General features: G+C 40.0%; 1 protein-coding gene across 2 annotated transcripts in view; it reads right to left on the bottom strand.

The window, feature by feature from the left end:
- Window positions 1–14,642: 14,642 nt before the first annotated feature.
- Window positions 14,643–23,541, bottom strand: part of PTCHD4 (patched domain containing 4) — an 82,542-nt gene continuing 73,643 nt past the window's right edge. For both annotated transcript variants that reach the window (XM_039721604.1, XM_039721605.1), the window contains exon 3: window positions 14,643–17,310. In XM_039721604.1, coding sequence (XP_039577538.1) covers window positions 15,677–17,310 — 1,634 coding nt within the window. In that variant the 3' untranslated portion in view covers window positions 14,643–15,676. The remainder of the gene's footprint in view (window positions 17,311–23,541) is intronic.

Here is a 23,541-nt window from a genome sequence, read left to right as displayed (position 1 = left end):
ATTATATTTTGTTGCCTACTTAGAAGAGACTGTGATCTTCACAGCACAACAGAACAGAGAGATATGAGCTGTATTTACCTCATCTGAAGAAAAAACAACCTTATCTATATAATCAGTCACAAATCATAAACTTCAAATTTGCAGTCATTATGACTCATTAATTATATCTGACATTATTTCTTCAGCAAAAACCCCACCATAAATATGAATTTTCAAGTCTATTTGAAATTCTGGTAAAACAGGTTACAGCATGACATGGGCTGAAAAGATGGAACTTTAACAAACAGAAACATTTATTCTTCTAACAAGAAGCCAAGAAGTAACAGCATGGTTATGATATGGCAGCTTCTCTGCACCACTAAATTTGATTTTTAGTTTTGTAACTTCTTTTCCTCAACTAAAAGACCAAAGAAAATCCCATTTGAACTTGTCTTTATTCCTGCCTTAGAAGGAATTAAACACCCAGCTACTTGCACAATTCAATAAAGTCTTCAAATCCTGTGTGAACAAAATGAACAAAGCTCATAAGCACGTTCTCTCCACAGACACCAGTGGGATGGGAGAATGTGCTTGGAAGTTTTGGGTGAAAGTGGGAATATCTGTGCTTGTAAATCTGTTCCAGCCTATGGATACCAGGGTCAGCTGTGGAGGATCTGAGCAAAGGTACTGGTGTGATTTTGAAAATGGTGTGGTTGTGCTGGTGTATGTTACTCACAGGACAGCCTTGTTTCAGCACAGGAGGAACGAGCTCCAGCACCAGGGCTGCGCTGACACAGCTCTGAATCTGTACTTGCAAACTGCTCTGTCTCCTCACCAGCACTACTCAGTGTAGAAAATCCCTCTGCAAGGCTCTAGGTTGGCACAGATTTGCAATTCAGTAAGTAAATTCCCTTACACGCTATAGGATGAATCCAAGTAAACTATGCTTATGTCAATCAGTGAAGTTTCTTCCATTTTATGCCCTGATTTTTCTATTTACAGCATTTTCAAACTTGCACCAAAAGCCAAGGGACTGCAGCTAGAGTGATAAGTAGCAAACCCATGGCCATGAAGCAAAGAGGATGTTTTGAGACTTTGCTGTCAAGCCTTGAACTGTTCAGAGTTACTCCAGGGAAATATCAGTTCTGAAAAGCCCCTGAGAACGTCTGCAGGAGCCTTCACCTTCACAAAGCAGTGGGGAAAAGCTGCTGTGGGCTGTGATACAGCACTGACTGCAGGCAGCAATGACTGCGTGGTGAGACTGAGCTCTTCTGCTTGCTCCTCCAGCTCAAGGGAACCTTGAAAATCTCAGGGGAAGACTTTCCACTCTGCATCAGTGATTATGCTCTTAAAATGCCATGGATTTGGACACAGAGAAGCAATGATGAGAGGAAATGTGTTGCCTTGGCTTCTTCCTTCTTGCATATCCAGTTCTCCCAAACTACACAGAGCAAGGGCACCTATAGGATGAAAGGAAAAGGATTGTGCCCTGGATCCTGAACTCAGTATTTTTGTATTCCTTTGGAATCAGCTGGATGCTGAATGTCTTCAGTTGAAGAGTAGAAGAGATTGCAGTGGCTCTGAAGGAAAATGGCCAATGTCAGCATTGTATCACACAGTGGATAACTTCCAGAATAGAGATGACCTCCTTGTCTATCATAGAGCAAGAAGGATTATGGGATTCCAATTTAATGTGATAAAATGTCATCACAAACATGAAATTTTAAAGCCATCACTCAATAATTATAATTAGCCTATGGCAAACTGCTCTGAATACTAAAGCAACTATAAAAGGTGAAAATTGTCTTAATTAGCAAAGATGCAGAAAATGTGTGAGACTGACTCACGTCAGGGAAGGCTCCAATTAACCTGGCCCAGATTGAGATAATTAAGAGGGCAGCTCCAATTGTGTAAAGAATGAAAAACTTCTGATGTGGTATGAGTTCTTGTATTTTTCCATCCCTGGGCCTGTTCTTCAGTGATACCTTCAGGCACATCATCTGTTTACATAAAATTGTTTCCTGAGCTGGCTGCTGAAAACCAGACCTACATCCAGCAAGCCCTGAGGATACTCTGCAAACCCTTTTGGTTATTAACTCTTTCAGTGAGTATTATCTGTTCAGTAAGCTTTCTGCCTGGGTGCTGCACACACCCATTCAAGCTCTTGTTCAATGCTATTTTGGGAAAATCTAAACCAGAAGGATTGGTAAAATTACTACCTCAGACTGATAAAAAGCAAGAAACCATTTCTTTCTATATAGGAGAGTCTTGTGGACACACCACCTCACAGTGGGGCTCTGGTCATTTTAGCTGCTCATCCTGGACTGATCCTAAACCTAAAAAAAAAATCAGTGTTTGCTTCTCATTGGAGAAGTGAATGATCTTTAAACTGCCAGTGGTGGTTAAACTCAATTGTCAAAGGAAGATCATGCAAACTCCTTCAGGTCCAGAACAGAATTCTGTTCTTAAACTGCCAGTGGTGGTTAAACTCAATTGTCAAAGGAAGATCATGCAAACTCCTTCAGGTGCAGAACCTGAAGGACCTGTTCTGCTGATCACTGTGCAAAGCCAAAGTCCTGCAATGGGGGTGGGAGCCAAAGGTTCATTTAGTTTTAAGAGCAATAGAAAAGTTACCATTAATAATGAGGGTAACAGGGATTTCTGCACAAGCCATTCACCCACACACTTAGCTTCTCATAAATATTTTCTTTGTATCCCATGCTCTAAAACCCAGAAATGTCTGTGTGAACTGCAGCCATATATTTGAGATACATGCTAGAAAAAGCACTAAGTAAAGGAGAAACAGAAAAAGCAACCAGCACCACTGCATCATTCCCAAGTGAAATGTAAATTGCAGCTAGAAATCCAAAAGTGGTCATGAATGAAATGGCAGAGTAAAATATGCTCAAACTTTTCCACTCTTATATTGCTACAGGTACTGCAATCAGCCAAAACACAGGTCAGCTCTTGGCAGGTGATGGGTTCTTACAGCACCAATAATACCTCTGGAACACTCAATTTGCTGTGAGAAGCTGTGCCAATCCTTTGAGCTGAGGAACATATAAATCTCTTTTGTTGCACCATGAGCTCACAGAAACTTCAATGCTACCAACCCTTTGTCTGTGTGCTGCCAGGAAGGTGCCACCTGACTTTCACACTATCCATGGATCTCAGAGGTGCATGGGAGAGAACCAGGAACTCAGAAGAGATCTAAGATCCGTCCATCAAAACACCACCAAAATTCAGTACTGAAAGTACAAGGGAGTTGTTTGCATAACAGCAATGAACGTGGATTTTTTTTTTTGGCAGAACTATAAGTAAAATGTCAATTTGTATTAAAAAATCCTTAATTGAAACTCTTATTAACTGTGGTACTTTAGTAGGTCCAAAGTTATGTATTTGTGTGGTTTTTTTAATATTTAAATCCATGCTACATATTTTATTTCTCACATTAAATTGATCTAAATTTCCTTTTAGTTTTGAAAACCTACAAATAAAATTAACCGGAACTATTGTTATTACTTTTAGACAAGAACTTGCTAAAATTCTGGAATGAGAACTGCATTTTTCAGGGCAAATTGAGCAGACCAGAAATAAAATGCTACAGAAGTCTAGAATACAGGTTGGAACAACTGTCTTTATCACTGGAGGGCAGCATAAGTACCAATATAAGCTAAAATAGCAAAACCCCAGTATTTTCAGCTGTTACTTTATATGCCAGAACAGCAATTGCTGTTTCTTTATAGTGGCCAGATACAAACTAGAGATGCTGCAGCCAGCAGGCCCAACCTGCCTCTGAAGGACAGATTTGTTGTCATTAATTTTACTTTATTGTTGTAATTTCCCAGACCAAACCCAGGTTGGGGGAGAAGTGAAATTTTTTTTGCAAAACTCTTATTAAAGTTTTCCCCCCCACCCCTAATTTTAATAGCAAATATTTTTGCCAAAGCTCTCATCATGTTATGGCTACCACCAAACCTGCATGCAGTCTCAACCCTTTGGGATCTCTCTCTTTTAGCCAGACATAGATTACCCTGTCTTTAGGAGCTCAGCAGGTTTAGGGCCTTGCTGGTTGAAATGAGTTTCTATTTGTTTTATTTGCAACATGCACAGAAAACTTGGTCAACGTTTTCTATGTCCTTGGCAATGAAGAGGAGAAATTCATGCCACAGTTCTAGGCTATCTTTTCTTATTCATAATAATTTAGGGAGTTTTTGAACTATTCCTTGGAATACAGTGAAAAAACCCTTTTTGTTCTCTAGGGTATTCTGTAACTGGGTCAAATCTGCATCCCCCCTCATGAAAATGAAACTAGCACAGAATCAACACAATCAGAAACAGCAGGACCTAGCTCAGGCAAGAAGAAATAGAATTATCAAATCATGGAATGGTTTGGGTGGGAGAGACCTTAAAAATCACCTAGTTTCACCCTCCCTGCTAGGGCAGGGACACTTTTTACTAGACCAGGTTGCTTCAAGCCCCATCCAACCTGGCCTTGAGACATCACTGGCTCTGCTTCATTCACCTTGGCAGGTGTTAACACCTTCTCCCAAAAAAAGTGTGTTAGTAGCTATGATGCAATAGAGGAAAATTCTTTTTCCCTTTGAAATCAATCTATTAGAAGAAGAATAGAGATTTTCTACTTTTTGCCCACCTAGTTGAATGAAACAAAAATGGTTCAGGTTGGAAAGGACAACTGGAGGACATCTAGTCCAACCCCCCTCAATCAGGGTCCCTTAAAGTGTATAAATCAGGATCGTGTTCAGAAGACTTTGGAGTATCTCCAGACAAAGAGATTCCAAAACCTCTCTTGGCAATCTGTTCCAGTGCCCCATCACCCTTACAGCTAATAAGTTCTTCCTCACGTTCAGGTGAAAATTGCTGTGTTGTGTTTTCTGTCTGTTTTCATTTGAAAGGAAACCAGGCACATAATCTTAGTCCAGTACATTCCCTCTAGACAGGGTGCCACAGACTAGAACTTCAGGATGCAGACAGAGATGAAGGAAAAGCACAAATATTCCCATTTGCACTGGATGGAGGAATGTGAGTGAATGTGTGAATGATTTAATATGTCCTTAGAAGCTCACTGTGAACTGCAGGGTCTGAGGGATGCTCGTGCTGGTACCTGCACTACTGAGAGCAAGAGAAGAGGTAGCACAGAGGCAGGGACAGACCTCTGGGCCATGGGGCAGCCCTGGGTGCAGTGTGGGAAGGTCGCCTTGGTCTTCCCAGAGATGGTCAAGAATCCTGGGAAGGATTGCCCCATGCCTTTGACTTGGAAGGGCTTGAAATTCCAACTCTACCACTGTGGGAAGAGGAGGTGAGAGCTGCCAGGGTCGTGAGGAGAGGGGAGAAGGCTGAATGAGAAACCAGGAGGAAACCTGGGGAGAAAAGATCCACTGGCAGGAGTGTTCCATTCCTCACTGGAGGTGAGGAATGGAACTGGCTTCTGTGGAGGCCATTGTGGAGCCAGCTCTGTCTGGGAAATTGAAACATTTGGTTGCATTTCACACAGCTTCAGGGCACCTGTAAATTGCCTATCTGCAGATAATCAGTGAGGGACCATATGCCAGCTCAGGGCTGCCAATTCCCTGGCTCTGACCCACTCTTCCCAAGTCCTGAAATGCCCTGTACCTCTTGTGAGGACGGAGGTGCCAGTTCCTGCTGCTGCCCAACATCTTATTCCACATTTGCTCTTAAAAAACCCTGTTCATTTCCTCTAAATCTAAATGTAAGGCAACAGACACCTGAGAAAATATAATATGGATTAATACTGAATATCTTTCTATTGAAGATGTTTCTATTTCTATATCTTTCTATCTTTCTTCTATTGAAGAAAGGGGAAATTCTATTATTTACGAGTAACATATTTTATTGAAGATTTCAGTCTTTAAAAGACATAAGTATTTGGTATAGAATTTCAAGCTCAGTAAAAGGCTGTTATACAAATATGGTCATGGTTGAATGTTGAAAAACGTTAACAGTTTTCGGCAACAAGGGAGCTTTACAAGGGAGGAAAATCAATATTGACTTATGTTATTTATCCATAGCATAGTAAACTTGCCTAGACCTGAGAAATCCCAGTAATTAAACATCTAATCCACATTCATACAAAAAAAAAATAAAAAAAGGGTCAAACAAATTCTGCAACTTAAAGGGAGGTAGAAAGTCTGACCATTATGGGCTTACAAAATTCCAAAAAACAAGACTGTGTTGAAAGAAGGGGCAAATGGAAATGAACAATGGAAAAAATGACCTGTATCTTCCTTACAGAACCTGCTTAATTCAGCCCCTGTTTTAGTAACTCTTGGCTGCTCACAGCTGCCTTATTTGTGCTGCTCCAGTCATTGAGCTGCCCTGGTGGGGCCCTAATGGCCCAGCTCACCCCCACCAACCAAAGAGAACAGGCAAACTGGTCACTGCCCATCACCCCAAAGCCACTTCTCTGTGTTTTCATTGCAGTCACAAGGAGCAGAGATGCCTCAGAGGCATTGGCCTGACCCCATTTTATGCACATGCCCTCAGGTTTAAGAACTGGTTGTCCCAGACTATTCCCCAGCTCTGGCAGCTGCTGCCAGACTCGTGCAAGGACCCTCATCCTAAAGGATCCATCTGAGCTCAAGGAATTGCAGTGCACATTTTGCTCCTTTGACTGTAGCCCAGGAGGGGACACTTCTAATATCTGATTTTTGCAGGCTCCTTTCCACCTGGTCACACGCTTCCACAAAGTATTGTCTAAAGGCATCCCAGGGGAGGAGTTACTTCATGGTTTTCATTACACACTTAAATGCTTATGGAGCCTGTGTACCTACCAAGTTTGTATTTTCAGGCAAAGTTTTCCAAAAAGTTTTGCTCTTGGAAGAGACTGAGATTACTTACACTGAACCTTTTTAAGGGTTTTGAGGAAATGTTTGGCTTAAGAAATTCTGTTTCCTTTTCACAGTAGAATATCAGTTTACCCCAGTCCTCAAAGATTGATGTGTATATCTTTATGTGCATCCTGATGGCTGCACTGAAGCCAATGGGATTATTCACCATGTTTATGGCTTGGGAGTGCATTTGTTTTTGCACAAGTGGAGACTTGATTTCGCTTCTCAGGGTATGTAAGTATTCCTTACCAGATGCAGCCCCAGGACATGTGATTCTCCACTTCCGTCCTATTTATGTCACCATCCATATTTAATGTAATTAAAAAAAATAGATGGTGCCATGACAAATTTTACACTAGGCACAAAGCCAGACTTTTTTTCCATTTTTCTTTTTCTTTTTATGGGGGGCGTTATTATCATTTTATTGGCAAAGCTGAATTTAACTTCATTGAGCAATCCCTGTCTTATTCATAATAAAGACATATCCAGCACTTCTCTAGTGTGTCACTTGAAAGAAATAATGAATTACATTAAATGAAAAGTTTCATTTTTTTCTTTTAGAAATGAGCTTTAACATCACAAGATACTGCATTCTCATTCTGAGTCAAATATCTTCCTATTTTTTTTCCAGAAAAAGTGCTCAGCGAGGCTTTGTTCTTGCCTGAGTATTGTATGACTGTAACAAATCACTAAAATGTCCCTGAGATGTCTTACATCAGGGAAATTGAAACCCTGAAAAATATATGTGCTTGGCACGTTTTTTCTACATATTGTGAAATTGCCACTATAATTGTAGAATTTAGTATGTTATGAGAAAAAAGGCCTTTTCTTTTAAGGCCTTTATTTCTGCAAAGCTCTTATTTAACTTGAAGCACAGAGATAAGTGCATCCTTATTTAGCTCAGTATTTAAACACATGCTTAAATTTAAAGATGTCCCAGTCCAGGAGACTTTAGAATTTGATTAAACTAAATCATTTACTTGAGTATTTTGCCAGATGAAGATCTTCAGATGTAAAATGCCGCTATGAACATCGGCTGCATTGCTGTCTAAAGTTATAACTTTGAGAATAAATCAAGCCACATCAGGATTGCTCTGCAGCCCTGAAGGAGGCTGATGTGGTCTCTCAGTGCTCACACTGTAAAACAGTCCTGTAGTCCAAAAATGGGGTGACTGTAATTGAATTGTCTGGTGGGAATTGTCCCTGGGCCATGCCAGCACCCAGACTGTGCCTGGGCTGCTGGGGAGAGAGGTGGTTTTCTGGAGCAAAGCTGTGCCAGAGACTTCTGCAGATATTTAAAGGCTTTGAACTTTGAATTCCAATACCTGTGTCATCACAAAACCTGGTGTTAAGAAGTTGCACCCTAAGTTCTGTACTTCAACTTTATCATACCTGGGACTTAGGACAGGCTCCATGATGCTGTTCAGGAGCAGTGTGGTTCTCTGAGGTGGTGAGTAAAGAACAAATTCTTGTTGAGGGCATGATGCTGTCCCTGCTTAAGCTTTCACAGGTGGATGAGCTCTCTCTGAAATTCCTACACAGGTACAATAATAGCAAGGCTGAGTCCTTGACCATTCTTTGCTTTTCCACCTATGGTGAATTCAGAACTGGATTTTGCAATGACCCCTTCATTTTCTGTAAAGGCAAAATCACGCATCCTACTAATCCTACATATTTAGTATTTGGGTCTGCATGTTGGGAATGAAGGCTTATGCCTGGGGAGGTACATACTAACCACTGCTGTCCAAATCCTGCAAAATCTCCCTTGACATGGAGCTGAAACCAATGGGATTTCCTCCAAGAGAATGTCTGCTTCTGGCAAACAGGATGTTTTTGTAGGTCAGGGATTATCTTCAATGTGGTGAGAAAAAAGTTCAGTCCTTACTGATGAAAGAAAATAAGATCCGAGAACTATCAAGTCAGAATTGCAAGATGTTGCAGACTCAGATTTCTCTATTCATGGAGACTTTTACTCTGTTTGACTGACATCTCTTTTCAAATTCCCATGTAAAAAATGTCTATCCATGACTAAATCTAAAATATTTCACATCCTATTCCCAAATGGTTTATGGAAAGAAAAGTGATGTTTCTTGTCCTTTACAGAGCAGCTCAGTGCAAAATCCAACATACAGATGGGAAACTGAGAAACAGTCTCAGAGGAGAGGGCTGCCACTCTGCCTTACCCTGGGATATTTCCCTTCTCCAGCAAAGCTGGGCTTATCTGTTCATGATTTTGCTGTGTAAGCAGGGTAGACTGTGACATGCTGATATTGCCCACATGGTGAAGAAGATGATTATCATTCTATGTAAGGAAAACTGCCTGGAGTATCCAGCAGGCTGATGCAGAGTGGTTGGAATTAAACAGGACACTGTTGAAGTACCAATCATTTTTCTGTAGTTAAGGCTGTATCAGCATTTCCATTGGAATACTTGTTTCCAGTAGTTTGTACAATTAATGTGCTGGAAAATGTGCTCTGGACAGAAATTTGATGAAAAAATTGTTCCATGCAGGGACAATGATTTCTTTTAGAGGTCATGAAGAAATATCCACTTATTTTTCTTGCTGAGACAGAAAAGCAGAGAAAGACTAGCCATTTCTATGATAAAAGTTTGCTGAAAAATAAATGCCTAAAGTAAAGGAATAAAAGTAGAAGTTTATGAAATAAAAACCTCATAAAAATGGAAATTTAGGCTTAATTTTTTCCGAGTTTTTTTACAGACACTTTTCTGTCTGAAGAAAGTATTTTGCTATTTGGGATTTGTTATAAATTAGTTAGGTCTGTACCACAGGCTGCACTTTGAAGCATAGAAACATCTTCTATTTATTTCAACAGAGTTATGCTCTCAGAATTTTCAAATATAAATAGGGAAATTTTGAAGAGGTTGAGAGCACTCAGAGAAGAATAAAGTGTGAAATAAGTTGAGCTGCAAAAAGAAGATAGCCTCAGGGAGCAGGAAAAAGAAACTCTGTTTTAATGAGGAAGCAGGAAAAAAAAGAGAATAGTTTTGTGGACACACTGGTATGTCAGAGAGGAAACAAAGAGAGCTAGGAAAGATTAAATGTTTCGCATTTACTTGTTTTCAGCAGGGTTTCAATTGCCAGTGTGGGCAAGAAAGTCTGATCCTTGTGTTTAGCCTGAATATCCATAACCCACCTCAAATTTGTGGATAATGATGTTTTGTGTGGCTATGGGTAGGATGAGCATTCAAGTTTCACATTGGATCCTTTGCTTTTAAACTATGAAGGAGGTAGAAAGAGATGAAGAAATGGTTGAGGGGAAAAAAAACACCAAAACCACCGAAGATTGCATTTGAGAAAAGCCTCAAAGCCTCTAGGATTAAAAGTAAAAGCTTCCAGAAAATTCCTTTACCTGACTGCCATATCAGTGGAAGGATTTACAACCACTCCAGTGTTGGGCAGGTGGGGTGTTGTGTGGGGCTCTGTAGTGAGAAGTGGGAATCTCTCAAAGAGCATTTCTAAAAAAAACCCTTAAAGTCTTCTTGGTCAGAGATGTACCAGCTTGTGTCAGCCTGTGAGCTGCTGTGCTCACAAATTCCAAGTTACTCCTGGGGAAGTTATGATTTCCTGCACTCAGCATGGGGTTGGTACCAGGGTTTGATGGCATTGCTGCTCTTGAGCAGGCAGAGAAAGCAAGTGGGGCATGAAATAACCTGTACTTGCATCTTTCAGCTGTCACCCACACACAGTTCTGCCAGGCAAGGAAGCAATTCTCAATCTCCTCCCCAAGGGTTTGTGAAAACAAACATGGAATCCCTTCCTTTGTTTCCATGGAAAACAGGGCATGGGGAGGCCCGTGCTGAGGTGGAAAAATACACCAGTACTAACTGGTGTGTGACATTGTTTATGCAAGACTACAGTGAAAAGAATCATTTTAAGTGATGGATGAGGTGCTTTCCATATCCAGTTTCCTTTCCTGTTCAAATGCCTTTTGCCTGTGTAAGAAGTTATGAAAGAAGAATCAAAGCTTTATCTGTCTATAATAATTTGGTTACACTCCAAACAATGCTTCACTTGGTTTCCACTTCACCTTAATTTTCTCAGATATCCTGAATATCACTGTTTGTTTAAAGCCTGTTGGAGGAGACGCTGCCTCTTTGTGAAGAATCCAATTTCCCCAGCACTACAACACGTCTCTTGCTCACTGACTGCCTAACTTTGCTTCCTTACAGTGTTTCCTAGGAGATCAAATGGGAGCTTGAAGTACTCAAAAACCTAGTGTTGCAATGAAAAATAACTTATTAAAGTTTATAATTACTGAAAAATTAATCAGAGACTTAGCATGGTACTTGCATAAAGACAATAAGCCAAGCTCTTGTCATAGTGAAATATGGAATAACTATGTTGAAATAAATCTTAATTATGCTAGAGTTGCTACTCAGTGTGACTTAATTAGGAGTAGAGCAGTGAAAGCCTTTGGGGAAAAAAAGAAAGCTGATTACACAACCACTTAACTGCATATTCTTCCTTCCCCCCTGGTTCTTTTCCATCCCATCAGAGAAAATTTCAAAACTGGAGTTGTTTGAGGAACTTGAACAGACATTAACTGTGGCAGGTTATATTCTAAATAGGAATTGTTTGAAGTAAAAAGTTGAGAGTGATAACCCTGAAGATAATCTCTTTAAATTATGCATGCAAGGTGTCATGCATCCATATCTACATTGACCTTAAAGAGTGCTTTGCTTTGTTAGGCAATAAATTTATGAAACATAGAATTGTTTAAGTTGGAAGGGACCTTAAAGACCATCTAGCTCCAACCACCTGCAATGGGCAGCACGCTTTGCACTGCTCCAAGTCCTGTCCAACTTGGCCTGGGACACAGCCAGGGATGGGGCAGCCACAGCTTCTCTGGGCAACCTGTGCCAGGGCCTCCCTACCCTCACAGTAATGAATTTCTTCCTTAAATCTAATTTAAACCTACCTCAAGTACTGGACTACAAAGGTGAAGACTTAACTCTAATGAAAAAGGGAGAAAGAAAAAAGAATATTAGATTGATGTTTAAATTTAGTGTAAAGAAATAGATCTTCACTGCAGCATGCAACTATGGCTATAGAATATAGACAGATATATTGTTCAACAAGCTCACGAACAATGTAAGAGGCTCATTTGTCATGGTATCACTTCTTACCAGATAGAAGACATGCAAAGTCAAATATATCATGGCAATAAATCTATTGACTTCAACAGAGTTATCTCAACTATGAATTCAAAGCAATATACTTTGAGGGAATGAAACCAAACCAAGCAGGAGATGCACACAGGGTTCTTGGAAGATTATCTAGACCATATATAAAATCAGACATTAAAGGAATATGCACAGTATTGCAGGGGATTTATGGTAACTGAGGAAAAGGTGTGCAATGAAGATCCAGTATGCAGCAGGTTATCAGAGTGTCAAATTGCTTGGCATGAGCTATGTGCTTTCTTCACAGGTGCTATGCAGCTCCAGTTAAGCTGGAAAGGTGCTGGGTATAACGTACTGAAAAAAATTTGCAAGAAAAATAAACAAAAACAAGTAGAAAGAATTAAAAAATACAGACTCTGCATCCCAAAATTATTCCTGTTTTCCTTGTTCCATAGAGACTGATGTATTTGTAGAAGCAAAGGCTGCACTGGTCCTTTTTTGGTGGATGTGGAAATTGTTTGAAAAAAAAAAATCAAAATTACATCCATGAAGGATGTGGTTTGTTTTCTGCTTCACTCCTGCATCGACAGAGAAATAAAAACCTTCTAGTCCCAGTGTGTGATCTATATATTTGGTACTTGTTATACTAGGTGCTAAGTGATACTGCACATGCATGACACTGACAGGAGCTGGTTTGACACTTCATCAAATTCTTGCTGGTTTGTGTGAGCCCACCTTTAATATTGACATTTTCTGGTGTCTGGGCTTACTGTACTCTGCTATGGGAATTCCAGGTTTTTAAACAATTTGTTGTGCATAAAACTTCATAAGCAAAACATAGAATTTGGGCTGAGTTATTCCTGGGATTTATCCTTAAAACTGAAGCCTGGGAGGCATGTTTATAATATTTTCTCTTTCTCTACTTATTTTGTCATTTTAAGTGGTGTTAATCTTCCCAAGCCTGGATGAGTCTGCTGACTGCTGAGCTTCCTTGATCACTGATGGACAGAAATCTGCATTTTAAAAAATGTGATTCATTTATTTGTAATATACAACTGTAAAATGGATCAGAAGTGTCTGTTACTCTCTTATGGCCATAAAGGAAGTTCAGACATAAATATTTACATTGGTAATATCTGAAGTTAGATGAGATGAATCCTGGCTTTGATAGCTTTGGAAAGTGCTATTTCCCTCAACTCAATGCATGACAGAGATCCCTGGGATACATCTGGGCAGTACAAGAGAAGACCAGGAATTTCCCAGGTGACACCTCCAGAAGTGATTACCAAGGGTCACAGTGCTGCAACACTGCAGGTTTCATGTGGGCAGTGGAGAAAATCTAAAATGATTAAGAAGCTTGACATTCACAATGGACTGATCAAAATAGGATGGATGTTGCACAGTGTCATCAAGATGCAAAACAAAGTCAGTAAAAACTTCCCAACTAGAGACACATGTGACCCATAACTCAACACTAAAACATCCCCTGCTTCTAAACCTTACTGAACTATTTAGATCTCAGTTCTGTATCTGCCCCTGGAATATTTTGGCTCAAACCAGTAACCTTGATCTAGCTACCCCTGAAGTTTTGATCTAGATTCAAACTTTGGGAGCTTTGCCTGTCTAGAAAGTTTCTCCCTCCCTAAGACATGTTGCACTCAAAAGTTTCCTCGAACTATCAAGAGCTTTGACCACTCCTAAAACACAGAGGTCATTTTTGGCAAATGATAATGGCAAAGTACAGAAAATATAGAGAAGAGGTGAAATTGCATTCCTTGGAAGCAGAAGCAGCTCATGAACATTAGAACTGGCATTCAAATGGCTTTTTTTTGTACTGCAGGTGATTTTTTTCCAGCTCTCCCTAACCATAAAACAGTAGGAAGAGGTGAGACATGTCACATAGCAAAGAATTAACATCTTGCAGAGAGCTTTTTAGTAAGACATATGTACACTTCCTCGTCAGCAAACTGCAGTTTTGAGACTGAGTTATCAGCCACAAATAGACATGTATACACATTCTGGAAGGCAAACAGCTTCCAGATTATCTTTTAAAGGTACCCACAAATAATACAAAGTAGACATAGACACTTCATATAGTGATATCTTTACATAGTGTCCTCATGGATACTATAGGTTCAGGAAGACATTGCTCATGGAGGTGATGCTGTACCGTATTCCAGAAAGTAGAAAGCAAGCCCTTTTAAAATACTGAAAGGAGAGATCAGCATGGCAAGCTCCAGTGCAGAACTGGGCCGAGAGCAAACTGAAATGGCTAGATCTGTTTTCATCCCTTCCCTTGGGCTACTAAGCTGAATAGTTTACAAAGCAGAAAAAGTCATTCACAGTCCTTTACAGTACAATTTCTAGTGCCACATAGTAACTGAGGATTTACTGCACTCTCCTGTGAAATTTCAACTGCCATAACAAAGCTTTATGTTGCAGATGATCAACACTCAAATATTTAGGAATAATAATAACAGTAAAAAAGACATTTCACCCTCCCCTCCCCTTCCCACCGGGGACCAATCTGTCTTCTTGCAATGAGGGGTTGATCTGGCCCCATGCAACATTTACAAGGTGGTTTTTTTTTTAGTGTGGCAAGATTTTTGTATCATGATTTGCTTGAAGAAGGGGAAAATCCCACTTCCTGCAGCATATTGCAGAGACCAGCAAACATACCCCTTCATGCCTTGGACCAAATATATGATGCTAGACTGTGCAGGTGCTCCAGAGCTGACTCAGCTGCTACACGGTCACATTGTGCCTGTGAAATGCAATCCATCATTGCGTTTGTAGCGCCTGCTTGATTAATATTCAGTATTTAATGTCAACACTGATAAATTAGGATTCAGAAGTGTTACACTGCAGGAACTGCAAACAGTGCTGCAGAGACGATGGCCTGGGTTAGTTTTGTGAGATCTGTTAATTCAAGGGGAAATTCATAATTACCAAAATAGGTGTATGGTATTTACTACCAGCTGTGGCCTCTTGGGATAACAGTGATATGTCACATTTAAAGGAACTACGAGTTAGATTTCCAAATGGCTATGATTATTTTTTATCCTATCCCTTTGCCATCCATATTTGCAATAATGCTCTAATTGTGGTGTTACAGATATACAAGGTATACCGGATTTGGGAAGTACTTTGGCTTAGATAGTTTAAAACATTTACTTCCCAAGTGCATAGGTTGCATCTTACTTGCTCAAGAAAATAAAAAATTACCATGGCATTTTCAATCTCTCTTGGTCTTGTAACCTTTTCTCATTTGAAATATTGTTTAATTCTTTTCCATGGACAATTTTTTCAAACAAATCTGCCTTTTCCCCTAGTGTTTACTTAATGGTAACTCTTTTTTTCACCTTAGCTTTTGTCCTACATATGACATATTAAGCAACTCCCATTAGAGCTACAGTTTGAGACTCAGGAACACTTAATGGCCAACAGACTCTTCCCTGGTGGAGAATGAGGATTCAAAGGAAACATTTGAGATTATTTCACTTTCATTATTTTTGTTAAAAAAAGTTTGCACCTTGAGGTGTCATGAATACCCCTTCTTGATCTTCCTTTGCCTTGTCAGACCTGGCCAGCACAAGCAGCTGAGATCTTTGCTCTATTTTCCCTGCATCTCTGTGCAACGCTTTTTTAAAAAGAGAATATACTATTATATTTTTCTAAGCCTTTCAGACTGCTGTAACATGATCAGGATTCTCCTGAATCTCTATGCATTCGATCTCTTCTCGTTCCTTCCTTTTGGCCCGTTTCTTTTTCTTGTGGTGCTTTTTGGAAGGTGGGAAAAAGGTTAGAAACACGGGCAAAATAACAAAACAGTGCAGAAGTGTGCAACTGCCGGCAAGCAGCAAGCATTTGAACAGTGTGAAGGTCAAGTTTGAAGGCACAAAGAGAAGGGGGACCAACCCGATAAGAAAGGAAGAAACGTTCTGCAAAATGGCTGTCCCATGCTCTTGGAGGGAGTTCTTTATACACTGAGTTCGGGTGTGCTCAGTAGCTAATACAAATGTATAAAGCAGGGGTGCACAGTGATCTATGGCAAAATTCAAAGTGTAGATAAGGCACAGTATAGAAATGCAATCCATGTCTACATTCCATAAGGTCATCAAGCCAAGGACACCCAGCTCTATTGAGGTGACACTTAGGATTAACCAGAAATTTCCCAGAGGGTGGATAACCAGGAAGAAGGTCAGTATTAACACCAGCAGGATGCCAAAACCAGAAATCAGGACAGGCATAGTTACTGATAAACCATAGTGGTCCATGAAAACAAAAGTAGGGTTGAACACAATGAACTTGATGCTCTGTATAAGAGAAAGTGGCCTCAGCTTCTCCAGCAATTCCACTGCTTCCCTCTGCGTGTTTTCACTAGTCCTGGCCACAAGGTACAGACGAGAAGCAATTATGTTGTTCTCATCTCCAGCTTTGGAGAAAATTATGTCATTTTTGAAGTGCTGGAATTCTGGCTTTTTTAAAAAGGAGCTCTGGAGGATGCTGATAAAGTCACTTTTGTTGGTTGCACTGATGTTACCCACTCGAAGGTATTGGTAATACTGTTCAATCCAGGACACGGTGTTGAACCCCTGGCTGAGTGTTTTTAGGTCTTCTTGCACAGTACCATTCCAGTACTCCAGAGGTTCATAGATGTAGAAGCCTATCACAGGGCTGTAGTTGCTGAAATACTTTTGCTGTATGAGGGCATAGGAGACGCTTGGGGACTCACTGGCAAGAAGGTTGATGATGTTTGCTCCATCATTAATCTGTAAGCACCCCATAAAGGAGAAAGAGGCATAGATGAGATACAGTATCACCACAAATGGCTTGACGTAGATATTGGTAATCCACTCATTGTAGTGCTCTCGGAGGAAATGCTGGATAAAGTGGTGCTGGTACGGGTTGGTCTCGTGGTGGGAAGTGTGCTGATGGCCGTCGTTCATCATGGTCTGGAACCACACAGGCTTCCGGTCCAGGTACTCTGCCGAGGGGATTTTACAGCAGAAGATGCTGTGGTACCGGTTCTGCTCCAGCTGGCCAGCAAAGACCAGGCAGGAGCCAAAGAAAGAGAAGATGTAGAAGTAGTTCAACAGGATGGAGACACACATGTTCTGGCAGAAGACTTTTACAGCTTCGATGTTGGTGAAGGGGCTTGCCCCCATGCCGAAGGCTATGAAATACAAGGAGCTTGTCATCGTGTAGGAGACCATGACATCCGAGTAGGCATCGGCTACTCGGTCCTTGAATGGCAGATTCTCCCTGGTGCGACGCCATCCTGAAAGAAGTTCAAACACGCCTTTGGTTCCGTGACCTGAAATGAGGAAACAAAGTTTGTATTCGTGCATAGATATAGGGGGTCCAATCATCCCCCAGGTGTTTCATCCTCCAGCAGTAAAACAATTCTGTCAGCTAAATTTTGTCATGTTTTTGTCACCAGCTAAACAAATGGAAAACCTTTAAATGCCTGTCTAAAGCTAAATACCATGTTCACCTGCAGGTGCTTAAATTAACAACCCTGACATTCTAAGACTCTCCATGCTCAGAAAAAAAATGAAGACACTAATTGATTTTAATGGACATTGAATTACTTTCCAAATAGACTGCAAATACAGGAGAATGTGAAGTTTGGTTCAAGTCTGGGATTCATTCTAAAAATTCCTTTTGTCATCCTATTAAATCTTTCAAGGTTTAAGAGATTCAACCTGAAAAACTTAAAAATGGAAGTAACATTTTCTTCCAAAGAGCATAAATTAAACGGATTATTTGAGAAATGAGTGATTGTCACCAAGAATGGGACACCTTGTTTCTTTGTACATGATAAAGGAAAAATTATGCTGTGAGTACAAATAACCAGAGTAATTTGTATCATAATTCTCTGCCTACTGAGTGACATTGGAACTCTCAATGATAGCACAGTTTGCACACTATGAAAATTGCCATGCTGGTGGTGATGATGGAGGGTAGTTCACTGGCTAAGCCATTGGTCCACATTAATTGTCTAGAAAATGCGTGGGTTTATTTTCTATGATTATATTGTGTCTCTTTCTGCTATCCAGAGCTCCTCCTGGTGACAAGGAGTTCTGTTAGCTCATGTGAAAGGACATTCAGAAAAGTCAGATGTGGTCAGTGTTCCATGTCAGGTTCTGACTTTGTATTCCATTCCTAAGTATTTTAGGGGTATGATATTTTAATAAACTCAAATTTAATACAGACTTACTTTAATTTTACTTGTCACAGTCACAGTCTAGGAAGTCTACAGCTATTAAATTTTGTGACAGAATGATAAAGCTGAAGCTGATCTTACTGGAAAAGTTTAACAAATAAGTTATGTATCATGTATACATATTCATGTAATGTGTATGTTGAAAAGAATATATACACACATGCACTTTTTTTTTTTACCACTAGAGAATTTCAGCTTGAGGGAAAATAGAAAACCCAACATTTAAAAAACTCATCAAAATGTTTTGGCGTTCAAATAACAATTAAATTTGGCTTTCAAATAATATTAAAACAATAAAAAAATTAAAACTATTAAAACAACAAATTTGAATTTGGATTAGAAAGTGGAAAGCTCTCTTCACTTTGGATCTAGCCATGAGAAAATTCTGGCCAATTTAAGGAGACACACTACTGAGCAGAAAAGGAATCAGGAGCAGATTGCAGATGTTTCTGCCTCTGTCTGTGGGCCTTCACTCTCTGTAGTAGAAGAATTGCATGAAACAAAGCAGGTACAAAGCAAATTTTCTCAGATCAAATCCAGAAATATGACAACAGGAGATTTGCAAATAACCAAGTGTGTGCAATGAAAGGTCTGTTGAGTTTGTCTTTAGATTTAAATTGTTTGGATTCATGCAGCTGCTTATGTTGCCCCAAGCAGACTCCTGACAGCCGTTCTAGACAGGGAAAATTACAGCATAAACTGTCAGGTTCTTTGAGTGTTACCTGCTCTACTGCAGATCAGTGTCCCCAGTGAAAGATAAACATACAGCAGCACAGAAGTCTTGCAGTTTGCAAAAAAGCCTGTGAGGAAATGCTGCTCTCTTATGAACCAGCATCTCAGCTCAGGAGGGATGTTGAATTCCCTAGGAAGTTTAGGGTGAGTTGTTTCAAATTCTCAAGGCACAGCTGCCTTGCACACTGTCATTTTTGGACCATCAAGCAGAAAGTATTTTCTCCTTCAGCTGAATAAATCTGCAGAATCAAGTGACTTGAATGCAATGTTTATATGACTGTAGCAAGTGTTTAAGTCTCCTGCAGGTTGTGGACCAGGCTGGCTGGTCACCACTTCAAGGGCACACGTCCTGGCATGGCTTAATTTAACGGTACAGAAACCACAGAACCATTAAGGTTGGAAGTGACCTTTAAGATCATCGAGTCCAACCATGAACCCAGCACTGCCAAGCCCAGCACTAAACCACGGCCCTCAGTGCCACACCTGCACATCTTCTAGATGCCTTCAGGGACAGTGGTTCCACCACTTCCCTGGGCAGTCTGTTCCAATGCTTGACAATCCTTTCAGTGAAGAAAATTTTCCCAATATTCAACCTAAACGTCCCCTAGAGCAACTCCAGGCCATTTCCCCTGGTCCTATTTCTTATCACCTGAGAGAAGAGACAAACCCCCACCTGGCTGTCCCCTCCTCTCAGGGAGCTGTGCAGAGCCAGAATATTCTCCCTGAGCCTCCTTCTCTCCAGGCTGAGCCCCTTTCCCAGCCCCCTCAGCTCCTCCTCATCAGATCTGTGCTCCAGAGCCTTCCCCAGCTCCATTGTATTTCTCTGGATGCATTCCAGCACTGGAATGGGTGAAGCAATGCTCTACCAGCTCTATCAGCAATTAACAATAGTTTGGACTTTTCTCTCCTTATTCCAAAATCTCACTTATCTGCCCTCCTGCAGGTTTGTGTTCACAGTTGCATCTTTGCCATGTTTTTATTGTTATTAATTTATAAATGTTAATATATCACATTCTCAGTGATGAGTACCTGGGTGCATTTAACCTTGGGGTAGCTACACAATATATAATAGAGAGGAGCTTTATTGTCAAACATATGTGTGAAGAACTATGCAAGACTATGCACTAGTGTGTGTGCCTAAACTTGTGACAATGTTCAAAATTAAAACACTGTAATTAAACTCTAGGTTTTTGTTTTTTTTTGGTTTTGGTTTTTTTTTTGCAAATAGAACAAATATTATCCTAAGGAAATAAGTATTGCTATTTGTAGCTTTTTTGAGTGTCAAAATTTGCACTGATTTTCTTATGATTCTTATTATACAAAAGTTAACTTTCTGCTTATTCCCCTTTTACAATTATCTTCAGTTCTATCACACAAACACAGGGATTGGGGAATACAGAGCAGTAATTCCCTTGCTGACACAAGAGGAAATCTCTGCCTGACTGGTTTGCCCATGTCATTGCTCTGATACCAAGTTTTCCAGTCAGCCTCTGTTGCTCTCCCCAGATAAGCAGGTCTATTCCCTTCTCCCAACAAGGATACACATACATTTTTCCTGAACGTTTTCTGACAGTTCTCAAGATTCACACAACATAGTCACTCTATAAAATTCTGTTTCTTCAGCTTCCTTCCTAATGCCACAACAACACTGACAGTGGAGTTGAGTTCACTGAGCAGTTCCAGGAAGGTTCAGGGGTCTTTGGCTTTGGGTCAAAACTGCCAAGTTTCTCTGGTACTAACATGACATGAATGAAGTACAGCAATTTTTTATTTGCTGGACAGGCAATGGCCTATGACTACTTTAAAGGAAAGGAGACAAGAAATTTTTAGTCCATTTTTTGTGAGGGTAGGAGAGCAAGAAAGGGAGGCTACAGAGAAGACAAAAATAAATAATGTATTTTCTGCCTCAAATTTAAGAGCAAAAGATTAATTATGAGCAGATGTTTAAAATAAGTTGGAAGAGAATAGGGATAGAAACAAAAAGAGTGAAATGAGAGATTAAAGACAACTTGGTTAAGTTAAAGTCAATCAACCTGGAGAAATGAATCAATTAAAAGTTAAGCCAAAGCAATCTCTGAACAATTAGGAATCATCTCAGGGGATAAATGTAGATGGGATGGTCCAAGAAGAACGGAAAGAAGCAGCAAAGTATCCATCATCAAAAAGGAGGACTGGAGCCCTGTTTTGAAATGGGGGATGATATTTTTACTGAACTACAGAAAGATTTAGTTTGGAAAGGACCTTTAAAATCACCTAGTTCTAGACCTCTGCTGGGGATGACATTTAAAAAAAAAATGGACAAAATAGGCTGAATGTCCTGGAGAATAAAACCAGCAAACAATAGTCTGTTATTTGTACATTAAAATCAAAGACAAACTGAATGAGTTGGATTTTTTTCCCCTCATAGACTGGAACATCAGTGAGGACTTAACAACATTCAACATAAAAAAAGGTACACTAAGGACAGCAATCAAGTCTTTCTCATTTCTGCTTGGAGAAGAAGAAGTCATTGGTTTCATTTGGAAAAAAATCCCCCAAAACCATTAAATTAGACATCAGAAAAAACAAAGCTTTCTTTCTTTCTTTCTTTCTTTCTTTCTTTCTTTCTTTCTTTCTTTCTTTCTTTCTTTCTTTCTTTCAGCTTCATTAAACTCTGGAACACACAATCTAAGGAGGTGATAAAGTCTTCTTGACTCCAAGTCTAAAGGTTAGATTAATAAATGTTAATGTAGGTGCTGGGTACATCCTGTCTGTGCTGGGAGGCAGATTCTCTTCACATTCCTGAGGTCTCTTATTTTGTACCATCATACCTGTCTCTGCTTAGAATGCCTAGGATTTTTTAAGCATGAAAACCAATCTGTCTTCAGTGTTTTCTTAACCGAAGCATGCCTAATCAGCATTTAGCTGTTGTTTCTGCCACAGTCAGTCACCTCCTTCAGACGGGAGTTTGATCTGCATTTCTCACTCCTCCTAACAGCCAGTGAGACCCCAGTGTGAGGCCGTGAGGCTCTGCTGGAAGGAGAGCTGCTGGCTGCTGCCAGATTTTGTAAACTTTCTAGGAAGGGAGATCAGGATGACTCTGCACTTTTTTTTGAATCAAGACATAAAGAAGATTATTTGCTGCAATGGGTGACAGCAGTCAATGTGGTGATAACCTTGGTGTCTGCATTATTTTTCAAACAAACAAACAAATAAAAGTCTTAGAAGTGCCATAGCGCAGATTACTCAGCATTTCAGCGCTGAGAAATCCAAATATTTTACTCAGTTTTCATTTACAGCCACACATGTAACTTGTAATGTATACAAAGGATGAGGAGGCAGCTTTCTTTTAAATCATAGTGGTGGGCAGGAAGTATATTTTTACATTAGAATTCTTTGCTGTGATCCCATGGAAATAAACTTTACATTATTTTACCTAGAGGGAAAACACGTTTTTTTTTTTTTTTTCCTTTTTTTTCCCAAGGAATAGGCAATTCATGTCCCAGAAAAACTTGTCTAGTTTTATCCAATCAATGCCCTATAATAGCAGGGGCCATCATCATTAGGAACATATTGAAGTGCAGAATCATTGAGTCTTTGAATGGCTTAGGTTGAAAAGGATATTAAATACCATTTAATTCCAACTTTATGCCACAGACAGGAACACCTTCTACTAGACCGGGTTGCTGGCTCTTTGGACTCTCTTATCCAGGTTTATAGATTTGAAAATACACCCCATTTTAGAAAGTTTAGGTTCACATCATTACTTTTTTTTTACAGAGGACCAGCTTTGCATCTCAACACACTGCAGTGTAGGATGCATTTGTTCTTCTGCTAAATCACTAATGTTAGTATCATTAATATTGGTATCCCCACTTACATTTAAAAACTGAAGCACAGAGATTAAGAAAATTAATCACAGTCACTAAGGACTCTCTGCATCTCAGGGAGGGAAGAAGAAAAAGAAAAAAAAAAATTAACCACTTCTTTATGAAGAGTCAGTAAATCCTTAGGGATTTTGATGTAGAAGGCAGAGAAAATTTGAAGCTTGGTCATACTTTAGGTAGCAGTAGGAAATGTGTACCTTAATCTAGATCCCATTCCATAAATGTAAATCTCAGCACAATGAATCCAGCTAACAAGTGGACCCCTACCACAACCCTGAGTAAAGTAATTCCCAGCTTGATTAAGGAGAAGGAAAACATAGAGAATATGTTTTCAAACTAATTTAAAATGTAAGTAGGAAAAAAATGGTTTTAATTTTACATCTCTCTAGGTACTTGTAAAGTGATTGTAATTGAGTTGTTCACACAGTTGGGTTGTTGGCCATTTCTTCTTAGTTTTGCCTTGCCCGTTGTGCTGCTTCAGTGGTAACTGGGAGGGTTTGATGAGGCTGCTGAGGAACTAAACCACTCTCATGGTGGTTACTGGTTTAACCTTTCTCCAGCATCTCCTACTAGAGGGGAAGTCAGAACTCATCCTGCCAGTAAAATGCCTGGGATAGCTCAGACTTTGGGGTTAGAGGGTCTAATTGTGGCAGTGATGCACTGATGAGTGGCATTGTCCAAAGGGAGGATTCTCCTTGAGCAACAGGAATTTTCAGTGGTA

This window comes from Passer montanus, unplaced genomic scaffold (assembly GCF_014805655.1).
Source record: "Passer montanus isolate IOZ18808 unplaced genomic scaffold, ASM1480565v1 scaffold46, whole genome shotgun sequence".
Taxonomy (NCBI): Eukaryota; Metazoa; Chordata; class Aves; order Passeriformes; family Passeridae; genus Passer; species Passer montanus.
This window is presented reverse-complemented; position numbering and strand designations above follow the sequence as displayed.